Source organism: Alligator sinensis, unplaced genomic scaffold, assembly GCF_000455745.1.
Source record: "Alligator sinensis unplaced genomic scaffold, ASM45574v1 scaffold1584_1, whole genome shotgun sequence".
NCBI lineage: Eukaryota > Metazoa > Chordata > Crocodylia > Alligatoridae > Alligator > Alligator sinensis.
The window spans coordinates 447,280-461,828 of NW_005842479.1; the positions used below are offsets into that span (position 1 = coordinate 447,280).

Consider the following 14,549-nt stretch of genomic DNA (forward strand, 5'->3'; position numbering starts at 1 on the left):
CTTTCCCTTCTCTTTGTGCAAGGAGCTGATCGGGAAAGCCCAGGTGATGATCCTGCATGGGCACCAGCTAGCAGCCAGTCACCATTATGCACTGAACCTGATTTGCCAGCAATGCAACGAGTTGCGGCACCTTTCCGACGTCGTGTCCGATGAGCTCAAGAGGAAGCAGGCCCGGCTCCAGAAGACCTTGGAGCTACACATCCACCTGCAACAGGTAATAGAAGTGCCATGCCCCAGCCCAGAGCAAGGGCAGCATGGCAAGTGGATGTCCCATAGCAATGGCCCCTTAGCCAGAAGCAAACTGTATGAAACCCAGGTCTTGCAGAAGCTTTTGTAACTCGTGTTTGCTGTGCAGGCCTCCATCCTGTAACAGCTGATTCCCATAAAGGGTCAAAAAGCCTCCTGTGAGCGCCGGTGAAGGGACTGAAGCTTGCCAGCTCAGACAGTTGTGTCCTTATGATGTTAGTGTCAAAGACCCTGGTGTAGACTCAAGAAGGATGACTTTTGCTTGCCTCTGCTCTGAGTGCGTGTGCCTGCGTGTATGTGCACGTGCATTTGTGAGGGTGCTTTGGCATCCCTCCCTTTCAGTCATTCCCCATGTGGTCCCCACACCAGGTTCCTGCTTTTCTGAGGACCTGGAAAACTAGCTTTGAATCTCATTACAGGGGTGGGAGAGAAAATGGGTTCCCTCCTACTGTCATAGCTAGGTTGCTTGAGATCCAGAGAACCGAAGCAGCTGTTGCACAGCGCAGATGTTTGAGTTACACCTCCTCAAGGACCAAGGCATTATTGAACCTTTTCCAAACACCTGCCCAAACAGAGTGGCCTTGCTGTGCTCAGGAAAGACCAAAAAATCCAGGCTCTTTCACACCAAAGTGGAGGAGGACATCCCAGGAGAGGGGATGTCCACATAAAACATGCTCTGCCAGCTTCTGTCTTCTGCCTTTTAATCCAGGGATTTCCAGCTGGGGTGTGTCCCTATGGCAGGATGCCACGGTCTCATGCAGATTGGGTTTCCAGCATGCACTGCAAAAGACAGGTCTTTGGCATGGAGTAAAATGCAGGAAACCAGACTTCCCTGCCGCTCCTGCCACTGACCATCTCAACAGCTGGGGCTGGGGTCCCAGCAGTTTCCTGGAAGTGCAGTATCCAAAATTGAGCATAACACCATCAATGTTTCTCATTCTTACCCAGACTTAGGTTCAGCCCGTGAGCTCTCATCCATGCCACCGGCTATACCCAGTACCAAGTAAGGCATTCACCTCTGCCAGCCAGATCTGGTGAGGAAAAGAGAGGTGCATAACTGGATATTGCCTCCTTGCTTATCCTACCAAGGGTCTTGTATTCACATTGAACAAGTAGAGGAGAGGATGGAGCTCGTTGGCACCCCATTTGCTCTTACTAGGATTAAGTTGCAATAAAATTCAATTAACTGAAGTGGCCAGCACCCCCAAAGCATGGTTTTGTGCCATTACAAAACAGTCTCATTACAGTTAACCATGACTTTAGTTATGCAACCGTGAGATGGTAGCTTCCCTAGGAGGCTTTTAGATTCGATGGAGTAAAGAAACCATTTACAGATGGAGTCCGGCTCGCTCCCTCTGTCACTACATCATAGAGATGGGACATAATTGATTGTAAAATAAAATGACTGGTTGGCGGGTAAACCTGCCCAGAAGTAGAGTCGTGTGGCTGCAAAGCTCTTTGGTATCATAATTAGCACTGACGATTCAGTCGGGGGTAATCATGGTGCTTAAGCTATAGGCGTGTGGCTGATGTGAGCTTAGAGTCAATGGCAACAGGTTTGAGACCCATCTATTCTTTCTCAGCGGGTACCACGCTTTTCACTTAAGCAGCCCTTGTTTTTTCATCCGTGTGCTGTACTGTAGCACTCATCTGGCTGGACACAGAGTTATATAGGACCATAGTAATTACCAGGTCACTCCAATGGCCCATCTAGCCTGAGGCCCTGTCCCAGCTATGGCCCTTACCAGTTGCTTTGGATGCAGGGCTTGACCCCTTGAAGAGTAACGGGCCTGCAATGCAAGTTCCTTGCTAGCCGATCAGTTAGATGTTGATCCGGCCCTCATTAAGCATGAGGTTTAATATTCCTGCCAAGCTGAATCCTTACGAATGTGACTAATGAGACTGTCCAGTTCTCCCCAACCACATCATAGCGAATGCTTTAAAAAAATGCTTTTCCTTCTTGATTTGCAATCTCATCTCACAGCGATGAGTCCCACAGTCTAGCTGTGCTAATGATGGGGACTTTCAGCAATTAATGGTGTGCTTTGCCACTTCCGTTCTCAGAGCGAGATAAATCATGCTGCGGTGGACGGTGGATCTTCCGACTGCGTCGTGCTGCTTTAATTTTCCAACCATTGAATCGGTGCTACTGGAAGTACAAGGAGAATTGGAGATTTTCAGTGAACCTGTAATTTCCCAGCCACTGAATCGGTGCTACTGGAAGTCAGAGGAGAATTTGGCTGGCTGCTCTAGGCGTCTAGTTATTCTCCAGGGAAATCAGGCTTTATTCCCTGCTATCAAAGTGCAGAAGAGTCAAGTAGATTTATGATGTGGCTAATTAGCTTTTGGTTGGGTTGTTTTTTTCCTCTCCAAATTCAAAAGGAAGCACCTGTGAATGCTAAATTTATTGGGTGAAAATGTTTTTCATTTGTTCCTTAGTTCACAAGATGATTCAACTCCCCAATCTGTTTGATCTCCTTTGCTTCACTTCTATCAGGCTCTCCAGTGCTGTGATGAAGGAGCTTATCTTCTAGCCAATCAGCAAATGGATAAATGCCAATCTAAGGAAGGTGCCCAGAAAGCTCTTCAGGATGTAGAAAAATTCCTCGAAAGCTCATCCCCTTATTTAAACTTTGACCCCCAAACTTTGCACTATGACTTCGAGTCCATTTTAACATCTGAACTCAAGGTAACCCCACCTCCAGTCCACTTAAACATTTTTTTTTTAATGTTAATAAAATAAAAAGCCAACTTGCCATATCGCCAACTTTTTCAGCATCTCTGTTACGGGATGAAAGTGAAAAAAACTAGTGCAATTAGCTCACGGGAGCCTGTTTCTCTTCTTGCAGAGTCAGATACACTCGTGCCAGATCAAGCTTGAGAACGTGCGGAGTATGTTTGAGAATCGGCAAGCTTGCTTCAAAAAGCTGCTGGATAAACACGTGCGCCCTGTCCAGCTAGTAGCCCCCCGCCCCGAAAACCCACCAAGATCAAAATCACCATTGTTCTCCCCCAAACATGGTAAAATATTTCAAGTTTTTGGTCTCTTAAAATGTTTAGTTTTTTTGCTCCGTGCCAGGAAGGAATAGGGCCAGCAAACCGCATCGTACGGCCCGTGGGAAATGATCGGCCGTATTCAATGTTCATGAGTGCATTTATTGTCGATCAGGTTTAAGGTCTAATCTCATGACAATACTCAGAAATGTATGCTTGGAAGTCCCATGTACAGGATCCCTGTTGCGTGCATTAGTCTCTCCCGTGCTGGAGCGGGTGCTATAGCATTGTAGGTGCTTTATAAGTGATAAGCTGAGCTGGAGAAACATCCCAGGGATATTAAAAATACTGAACTCTGAAGTCATGGAGTTGCCAGGTGGCTTATGGCATTTTTCTTGCATCTATAAAAAGATTGGGTGAAGATGGGCACCGCAAATGCACAGAAACGGCAATGAAGCTTTTTCCTAGGCTTTTTTTAACGGTTAGGCCGGTTTGGTCAGATTTAGTGATGTAACGTTTATTTTCATCCCTTGCTCAGGTGGATATTGTACAACCTTCCCATGTTGCCCCACAGCCTGCAAAGCCAAACAAGGGTAGTGAATTAGGGAAGAGTACAAGGACCTATCACAATTAGTGGCCATATCCTCTACAGACCTAGAGTTGCAGTTGATAGGGATTTCGGTTGAGATTTTCTTCCAGAAGAGCCTAAGGAAACGAGGTGCCCAAATCCTACAGACTTCAAGGGGTGTTGGGTCATTAAATCACTTAAACTCCTTTGATAATTCCCGCTTGAACTGGGATGATGGCACGGCATATTCATAGAGGGCCAATCCAACCTAAATGAGGATTGCGGGTGTTAAAACTTCCATCCTTAGCAAATGCAGTGTCCTGCCCTAAGCAGCTGTGCAAGGTAGCGTCCAAGATTGCACTGAATTATCATCTACCCTGCAGTCTGTCTTCCTGCAGTTTGAACACGTAAGGAATTAATCATTTGTGATGCACCTTATTATTCTGATAATCATATTTATCTTGATACTAGTCATGCTGGGGTAGAGTTTTACAGGCCTCAACCCCGTGATGCTAGGCATAACCTATGCACAGATTGAGATTGAGAACATTTTATGATTTAAACAGGGCAGTCATGGGTGGGAAAGGAAACAGGGTAAGATTCAGGTGCAATGACTTGCCCAACGTCACCCGTAGGCTCAGTGCTAGGAACAGACCCCCCAGGTTCTTAACTCTTGGTTCGCAGTCCTGCTCATTAGGCCCTACTGCCTCTTGGACATCAGCCATCGGAAAACCTAGGTGGAATTTAAATATACCAAAATCAAAGCACGGTCCCTTTTCCCACACACTCCCTTGTCTGAGCCGTAGAGATAGAAAAGTGATAGCATGAACGCTTTGCTTTAAAGAAGGGAGACGTGGCGCCTGTCACCCCCTCCGCGGGCATTCATGGGACCGTCATCCATCTGGCTGGACTCGTTTGATGCATTTCCCTGAAATGCTTAACATTTTGCAAGTAAACGCAGTCGATCAATAGTGAAGTGCAGGTCTCCTCCATTAATCATAACCCTGAAAGACATGATCAAGCATCTGGGAATGCACACGCCTGCAAGAGGTGAGAAGACAGAAGGCTCGTCTTTGGAGCTATCATGCCAGAGCTCCTTTTAATAAGGCCTCGGTTTGACACAAAACATCAAAATGGCTTTAAGCCAGCTGTTATGATGTACAGTCGCAAAGATTCATGCTGGGATGTACTGAGAGTGCTTTGAGTTACGCAGACGCTGCATCCTGGATGGAAATCATCCGACTTGCAAGCAGGAGGGGTTTTTTGTCCTCCTTTTGTTTCTTTCTTTCTTTAGAGGATGAGGACTTCCTCTTTTCATTTTTGTCCTGAAATAGCTGGTGTCACTCAGCTCTCATTTTAAAAGATTTCTTTGGGAAAAATATAAGCCATCAAATGTAGTGAAGCATATAGATGGTCCGCATGACAGTCACAGCCCGTAATTAAACTAAATTTGTGATGTTACCACCCGAGTCCCAGCTGCAGAAGAGAGGGCTGATCCAGAGAGATCCTGAGCTCCCTCCATGCCTATTAACATCTCCTCCTGAAGTCAGCGAGTGATGAAAGTGCTTGGTGCAATGCAGGTGGTGCTCCGATGTATAGAGCATGGAGTAAAATGTATACAGCTTTTGCTTGTGTAAAGAGGATAGTTGTGCACACAGGAAACTTGTGGATATGCAAATCTGTGCTTTATAGGTAGGGCTGAGGCACATGCACTTTAGAGCTACGTCTTAGGAAAGAAGCTTTTAAAATGTATCCAGCCTCCAATGAATCAATGCAGAGTGATATAAAGGCAAGGTGCGATTCCTGCTTTCCACGTCGTGCTTACATGGCTGGCTGGCTAGGAGGATAGCTTGGCGTCTAGAACAAGTGTATGTGATATGGCAACCGCTGAGACACATGTAAGTCTGGAGTCCCACAAGGCCATTTTTGTTTTGGCTTTTCACTGCTGAATGTCACTTTTGCACGAGCACGCTGAGTGTGCTCGCCTGAGCTTCCTGCGCTCGACGGAGCCATTTGGGGCCATATCGCAGCAGGCCCTGCTTCGCATTCGAATGAAAGCTGGATAGAGACCAGCTAGAGAGTTGTTGTACATATTCAAGCACTAACTTGATAGCTGGCTAGTCTCTTTTTATAGCTGGATAGTTATTTTTATCATGCGCTGATCACTTTGCCCACGTGGCTGGTTTAAATTTATTGCGCAGTCAACCAGTTAATCGTGTAACAACTGCTTGACGCGCGTGGCCGGTCTAAATTTATCGTGCAGTTAACCAGTTAATTACCTATATAGCCGGGGCCAGTGACTAAGCTGCAGCCCAGATGAAATGAAAAGAGATACGGATGATGTGCTTGGCACCAAGAGAAACACTGGGGTGCCTTGCAGCGGACTACTTCCCTCTGCTTGTCTCCAGGGTTTTCCAGCTTGTAAGCAGCTGGGGGCCAAACTCCCCATGGGCCACACCAGCCGAGCTGCATGCCCACAGGCTGCACTAGGGTGAACCACGTTATGGCCATTTTTTCTATTTATTTTTTTTTTTAATAAAAAAGAAAAACCAGGCCCAGACTCTATTCTGCTCACCAGACCCCCTAAGACTGAGCAGCTGCTCACCTGGGACATGTGGCTTTGGCCCCAGGAGGGTGATCCTGTGCTGCCCAGGATCGCTTCTCCTGGGCATCTTTCTGGACAGGGATATGTACCTCCACTGTATGAGGATATCAGGTGAAGCCCAGGAGTCCCACGGATGCCAGGATTGCATAGGAAAGCACAGGGCAGGATTAATATGCTTGACCAGAGAATGAGGGACCTGAGCCTCAGCCCTTATCCTTGCTCCTGATGTTATTTGTGCATTTTAACCAATGACTATTTAGTGGGGAAGGGCAGCAAGGCCCCAAACCCACCAGGGCTGTCTCCTTCCCCAGGCCACCAAGGTCCACTTCCTCTTGTTGCTGTCCTCAGTGCTGTCGCAGGGGTGCCGTCCTTGCTGGCGTTGTCTTTTTTTCTTCCAATGCCATGAAAAGAAAAGGTTTTTAAAGTATAATCAGAGCGGTAGAAACACAAACATGCGGGTCCAAAGGGACCTCAGGAGGTCACATCTAGGCCAACCCCCTGCTCCAAGCAGGACCAGCCCCAACTACATCATCCCAGCCAAGTCTTCATCTACTTGGGTCTTAAAAACCTCCAAAGATGGAGATTTTACAGCCTCTCTGAGTAGCCTGTTCCAGTGCTTTACTACCCCCCAGGCGTACTACCCTCTACTACCCCTAAGTTACTTTTGATTTGTATAATTTCTTATCACTTGTAAAAGTTTAACTGATTTTGTCTGAGTTACAGTTTTCCCTGATTGGAAGGACGTTTCTTTGTGCCTGATTAGCTTTTACTTTATATGCAAATGACCTGTTGCTTTCATTCTCTTTCTCATAACAACATTTCTGGTATCTCCTAAAGATGTCTCTCTTGTCTCCCAATTAGACTGCGTTCAGTTTGCCAGTAGCATTAATTAATTGATTATTTGCTCTTTGAACATTTCAAGATTTTGCTCATGATTTTTTTTTTTTTAATTTCTTCCTGAAATGCTTCCTTGGCTGTAGCTATACATTGTGTAATTGTACATTTTTCTACCCAAGGCGTGGATTTTAATTCAAGTTTGAAATTTTCATTTGATCTCTCTCTCCCTGGAAAGAAAACGTCAAGAAAATCTCAAAGCTCTCGCAAGGTAAAAATGATTGGGAACCCGGAGATTTTCCATGCACAGATTCCAAGTCATTTTTTTCCAGAATTTGATTAAACGTAGATCCTGTTTTTAAGGGGGGTTATATACATATATATTTTTACACACACAATCCCTGACGAACTCTTCTGATTGGACTGCTCGCATGCATAAAGTGCATAACTGAGAGCTTCCCCGGATTGAAGCCAAAAATTGTTTTTCCATACCACAGATATTGGTTTCCTAAATCTAGGCTTGGCATAGATAGAAATGACACAAGCTAAGATACCAAATCATGATTTTTGGATTTGTGGCAGAGAGAAAATTGACACACGCACACACCAATTGTCACTAGGGAAGACTAGTAATATAGGGAAAAACTCTCATGACTATTTGGATTTTTCTTACTAATTTTCCTTTCATCTTTATTGCAGAAAGCTGCGTAAAGTTCATTTTTCAGGGATTTGAATTTTTAAATAATTTAACTTTGTAGTTTTTGTAATCCTGTTTCTAGGCTGTTATCGGAAAGTGAATATTAAAACGAGGGGGAGAAAAGTTATCTTTTTAATAGCTGAATTAATATTGGACTATAATTTAATAGAAATAATTTGAATATTTATTATCAGTATATTACATGCACTGGCAATTATTGCTACATTTGCCATTTAATGTAAATCCAGGATCACTGCTACTTTAATGTGCGGTCCTTTTATGCAGTTACCAATTTATCTGGTTTTTCATATACTTCCTAATACTTGCTTTATACTTTATAATTACCTGTGGCTGTTGTGAATTTATGGTAACTAATAATTTTGGTACCATTATATTACAATATCTCAATCATTCACCGTTCTTTACCTAAACCACTTATGAAATAATAGGAAATTCAAGAATAATTGTCACTGGGTGCGTCTACATGTACGGCTCTACTGTGCAGTCACCAAAATTACTGCGCATTAACTAAAAATTGCTCTGCAGTATGGGCAGCATCTACATGTGCATGCCTATACTGCACGGTAAATATGGTGACTTATGCCGACTTGGGTATACATTTGATATGTGCATCATGCAGGTATCAAATTTTCGTTATTGCACAGTAACACACATGTAGACGCCTTACTGCACAGTAACAGTGTGTGTGTAGACTGACTTGGGACTAACTTTAGTCTCGAGTCGATCCACACACAGCGTTACTACGCTTTAACGCCTGCACGTGTAGACACTGGTGTAAACCCGCTTACTGCGTAGTAAATTACTGCTCAGTAAATTTACTGCACAGTAAATGCGCGTGTAGACATGCCCACTCAGACTCAGTTTATCAAAGCCCATCAGCACGTGCAAAATTCCCTTTCAAGCTGAACACAGGCTTGAGTACATAGGACATCATTAGACCACGCTATGTACATGGCTCTTTCACGGCTCCTTTGCACGTTTATGTATGTCCTGTGGAATTAAGCCTTCAAATGACCCTTATACCCAGGTGCCCCATTCAGGGGCCAGGAGTCTGGTGAGCTCCGTACAGACAAACAAAGAGATGGTCCCTATGCCACCAAGCAGAACCGGTGTTTTTAGCTTGTAAGATCACACTGGAGGAACATGGCTGCTCCTGGACTGTCCCTCATTTTTAAATTGAGCGCGGACATTATGTAAAGAATGTCTTAACATGCAACATATGTAATTCCAGAAGACTTCCCAAAGTAGTTCTGTGTTCTTCTTATCGGAAATCGCCTCAGGTGCGATCCACGTACAGCTCTCTAATACGTACCATATCCATTTCAGATCGAAGTAATGCATGACTATCAAGAAAAAAGGAATTCGCTGCATTCATTTATTTCAGACAGTGAAGACAACTTAGACACGCTAAAAGGGTATGTATAATTCCATATATCATTTGAACAGCATGTTATAAAAAATCTGGTATATAGAAAGACTTTTTAGTGCAAAATCAGAGCCCGGTTTGGACTTGTAGCTCACAGAAGGAAGAAGTCTACAGTGATTTTTAGTAGACTTTTCTTTAAACCAGTGGTTCCTAAACTCTGACAGATCGCACACCACTAATTTAAAACAATACAATTTTGAGTGCCACCAGCACCAAACTTAAGTACCATTTGCACCCCTGCATGTCATATAAAGTAATGATAGTAAATCTGGTAACGCATACCGCTGACAGGTTGTCTGCATACCACTGGTGATACGCGTACCACAGATTTTTTTAGACTATATACCAGGGTGGGCAAAATACATCCCATGGGCTGGATCCAGTCCATGACAAGGCTTTGTCCAGCCCACGGCAGGTCCCTTGATCCACCTGGTCCAGGCACTGTCCAGCCGTGGTGCATCCAGCGGGGCTGGGGCGGCTCCACGACTGGACTGCCTTTCTAGGCAAACCAGGTGGGCAGCAGCTTCTTTCATCTGCCGCTGCCACTGGCCCCAGCCCCATGGTACTGGTGGGGACCCAGCGCGCCCTGCACTTGCTCCAGACTCGCTTGCTCGTGCTAAACAGCGGCAACAGCAGCGCCGGCCAGGCAGAAACTGCTGGGGGGTAAAGCGGCTCTTCCCCCTCGCTGCTGCCCAGCGCTTCCTGCTGCAGCCTCCCAGAGCCCCTGACCTTTGCCACCCCTACAGTATACAAGAGTAAGGCTTCATTTTGAGTTATTCTGCAATCCCCTCTATATACACAATGCAAACACAAATCAGGACAAAAATATTTAAAAAAAAATAAAATTAAAATATGTTCTTGTGGTTGCTTGATTCTTTGTATATAATTTGGGGGTTTTTTCCCCCTTCCAAAATGGCAACCCCCCTTCCCAAATGGAGCACTTCTGGGGTGAGGGGGCGGACTTTTGGTGGCAAAGTTTAAGGGGTGGGACTTACGCTCCCAAGATGGTGACCAGGGGGCGGGGCACCTGTCAAGGGGCGGGGCTACCCATGCGGCCCTCGACAGGTCGCCAAAACTTGTTAAGCCGCCTTCCACCTACAATAATTGCCCGCCCCTGCTATATAGAGTATCTCAGCGGAAGGGAACATTTCAGAACTCAATAGTAAAGTGCATGTGCTAAGGTAGTCAAAAGAAATGAGGGGAAAAGGGGAATGGGATAGTTTCAGAAAAGCGTCTATGAGTAAGAAAAGACTTCTGTTCTTTGTGTAAGACTTTGGCACGACCAGGAAGAACAAGGGAAAGGTTTGTATGTAGAACAGGGGGAAGCTTGCACATAGGATGCTAGTGCAGATCTAAGTAACACATTTGGACAAACGTCGGGAAATAGAAACCTAATAGAAAGATCGTGAAATAGAAGCCCAACAATACTTAACCATTAAGTATTGTTAATATTTGATCTCTCTAATCTACCACTCAGGGCTAATTGAATGCAACTTGGCTGAGTTGTAGGCCTGCCCTAGCCTCAGACAGAGAAGCAGTCTTGAGTTCACTGCACGTTAATAAGACGCGTCTTTCCATTGCAGTGGCTGAGCTGAGAAAGCACAGAATTGCTCAGGCCACTGTTAACTCTCTTTCTCTGGTGGGTATTTGTCAAGAAGTCTGTCTGAGGCCTGAGTAAGGTAGAGCTTAGGGTACTGATTACCCTGCTAGAAACATTTCATGCGTGCACAGCCTGAGAGTAGGGTTACCTGCAGGTATGTTCATCCTCACCTCGCGTCATCGTGGGCTAAACCTACTGATACAAGTAGAAATACTCCATCTGTATTTCTTCTTCATTTTAGCCATGTCATAAATGAGCTAATAGAGACTGAGAGAGTATACGTAGAAGAACTGTTCACTGTTTTGACGGTGAGTGTCTTTAAACTTCATCATTACTGCTCCCTGATATGTTTGATGAAAAGGCACCTGCCACTGCCAAGTAAGCAAGAGTGTGATTTGGCAAATCTCTACTAAATTGCTGCGGCCCAGGTGGTCAGAAACCTTTCTGAATGTTGTCTCCTGGCGTTTTTGATTCAGCCAACACCTGCGTGTGCAGTATGTGTCAGTACAAGCCTTTCATCTGTAACGTAGGAGAAACCTGTTCACGCACCAGTGTCTTGGTAACTAAATTTATCAATGGTTCGGATGGAAATATATATAGGCTGCAGTTGTGTGTGTGGAAATTTGAGTGCATAGAAATGCAAAATGCCCTGGATGGACACATCTAAGCTACCCTTCCTCTTCTTTCCAGAGCATATTAGATCCTGTAATCCTTCATGAGAAACCGATTAGATCCTTCATGAGACGCAGCATTTAAAGAAAGGGCTGGCGGTCACGGTTAACACTGACATGACTAATCTTCCAAAACTGTTTATGAGCCTGTTGTATCCTAAACTCAGGAGCAAATTCCCATTTAATATAGGGTCCATCGGTATTGCCTGTGAGCAATTTTGTATGAAAGGATCCACATTTTAAAGCAGTGGGATGTGATAAATTAGATTTCATAGATTTTTCAGGGTCAGAAGGGATCTTAGCAGATCGAGTCTGACCCCCTGCCCTGAGCAGGAAAGAGCGCCGGGGTCAGATAACCAGAGCCAGGTGTTTGTTTTACTTAATTCCTTATTGCAAACCGGTTTAAGAGACGCAGTGGGTGGGCTTCACGATGCATTCAATTGTGTACAATGCTTTTTGGCTTGTAGGGACGCTACGATCCACAGTGAGACTCTGTCCCTCGAACTTGATGGCTAATAACACTCTTTTTGGTCTTTTTGACAAATCTTCCACTTAATGACTATAGAGAAACAGGGAGAGAGGGGGGTGATACTTCAGTAAGTTATTTTGTCTTTCCAGAGGTTCTAAAATACTTTTGCAGCGTGGTAGGAATGCCATCTTAGCATGCACGTCTGTATTACTAGTAAGTTATAAGCATTTATGGTGCTGTCCCTTACGCCGCTGTGCCAGGTTATTTAGCCGAGATTCCCTTTTAGAAAATACAGCCGGCTTCAAGCAGCAGACACTGTAACCAGGAGAAAAAAAAACCCATAGGCAGCGAGAATCAAGGAGAAAAAACCCTGGTGTTCGCATTGTGCAAGAGCGAAAAAGGCCCATTGATTTTGGTATTTGATCTCTAGGAGTTTGCACATCTCCCAGTGCCTCAGGCCTTGTAAGGTTACCTGTAATCACTTCCCCCATATAAATAAGTTGTCAGTCGTGTGTCTTGCATTCCTAACAACAGACGTGTGTAACCAAGACAAATATTCCTCCAGGACTTTTTCCTCCGCTATGCCGTAGCTAGGAGCAAATGTTTGTCTTATCAGTATGTAGCCTTTCTTTGCAACCTCTTCGTACCCTACCATACTTGTAAATGTTTCAGCAAATAGGAGAGCAATTTTCTTCCATGCAAGGAATCTGCATTCATCTCCCAGACTCCGTGCTGCTGTCTTTGGCCCCACGTTCCCATGGACTGATGCTGAGGAGGCATCAGACTCAGCTCCATGGATGCTGGAGCAGGTTGTGCTGCTCTGCGTCCCCTCTTGCTAGGAGATGAAAGGGTAGTATCAGGTACCAGCAGAAGCTGGGGCAAGCCCTTCCTGTTGCATGGGGCGGGAAGAACGAAAAGGAAGAAACCAAGAAGATGCTGGGACTAAAAATACGTAGATAAATTAAAGGGAGGAAATATTCTGTAGCAAAATGAAAGTTGTTGAAATTGTATTCATATCACTTTCCATCGTCTCTTTAATAGGCCAATAAACCAAGGTTATAAAAAAAGTAACGATGGACACATTTTGCATTCTTCAGGGTTACAGAGCCGAAATGGATAACCCAGATATGATCGTTCTCATGCCAGCTGTCCTCAGAAACAGAAAGGATATTCTTTTCGGAAACATGCCAGAGATCTACGACTTCCATAACAAGTAAAATACTAAACACGTTTCCTTTTTTTTTTTATTGACTCCCCTTAAAAAAAAAAATGATTGCCCAAGTGCTGTTTTATTCACAGTCTCATTGCGGTCTCTCTCTCAACCATTTACAGAATTTTTCTGCACAGTCTAGAAAACTGCCTTGGAGCGCCAGAAAGAGTGGGCTTCTGCTTCTTGGAGAGGGTTAGTTTCTCAATCTTCATATTTAAAATAGACAATGGAAGACCAGCTTTTCCCAGCTTGCACAAAACTCTAGGCTACATGCATTTTGCTATACATGTCCAGTTAACAGGATGCTTCTTGTAGAAGTAGACTTAGGGGGCCAAACAGCAGCAAATCCCATCTGCTATGCAAGAGCCTCCTAACTGGGGAGTAGCTGTTCCTTCTCATCCCCTTTGTTTCTTTTAAATAGACATTCTTCCAATTTGCAACTGCAATTGAAGATATGTTGAGCATTTGGTGCTCATTTTCTTCTTCTGTAAAAATTAAATAGAAGTGCAGTGTATGTCTTTAAAAATTGACTGGCTCTTCCTTTGTCAGCGAGAAGATTTTCAGATGTATGAGAAATATTGTCAGAATAAGCCGCGGTCAGAAGCTCTGTGGAGGCAATGTTCAGAGAGCACCTTCTTTCAGGTATGCTGATTATTCATGTGCCAAGCCGATTTTATCATGGGTGGATTTTTTTCCACTAAATGCAACAGCAGTCCTGTGCTGTGCAGCCTATTTTATTCCCTGCTCTATGCATGGATGAAACCCTCCATAGATGCTAGTTTTGGGTACTTGTACACATGTAGTATAGAAAACTCTCACTATTAAATATTCATTTTTATAGTTTTTCGGGTTTTTTAAAATAAAGCACCATGAGCTGTTTGATTTAACAAGGTATTCTGTAAATTAAAGCCTTAGGAGCCCTGCTGTGCATTCAAAGGAAAGCTGGATAGAAACCAGCTACAGAGTGCTACACATTTTCAATCACTAAGTTTGTAACTGCTTGGCTCTTTTTATAGCTGGATAGTCATTTTTATTCTGTGATAATTACTTTGCACATATGGCTGGTCTCAATGTATTGCGCGATTCATCAGTTAATTGCATAATATATATCATGTGTAGCAGGGCCCTTCAAGTTATCCATATTAGTCGCCCGACCTGAATGACTTTTCCGAATTGTTGTCATATTGACTTAATATGAATTCTTGGTT

The 14,549-nt window shown here is 44.3% G+C and overlaps 1 protein-coding gene across 1 annotated transcript in view; it reads left to right on the forward strand.

Annotated features, from left to right (window-relative positions):
• Positions 1-14,549, forward strand: part of MCF2 (MCF.2 cell line derived transforming sequence) — an 80,155-nt gene that overhangs the window by 42,148 nt on the left and 23,458 nt on the right. The window contains 10 exon segments of the mRNA XM_025212729.1: positions 23-214; positions 2,744-2,935; positions 3,096-3,267; positions 7,430-7,518; positions 9,292-9,380; positions 11,233-11,299; positions 13,229-13,344; positions 13,464-13,533; positions 13,891-13,994; positions 14,531-14,549. The exon segment at positions 14,531-14,549 is cut by the window's right edge and continues 63 nt beyond it. Coding sequence (XP_025068514.1) covers positions 23-214; positions 2,744-2,935; positions 3,096-3,267; positions 7,430-7,518; positions 9,292-9,380; positions 11,233-11,299; positions 13,229-13,344; positions 13,464-13,533; positions 13,891-13,994; positions 14,531-14,549 — 1,110 coding nt within the window.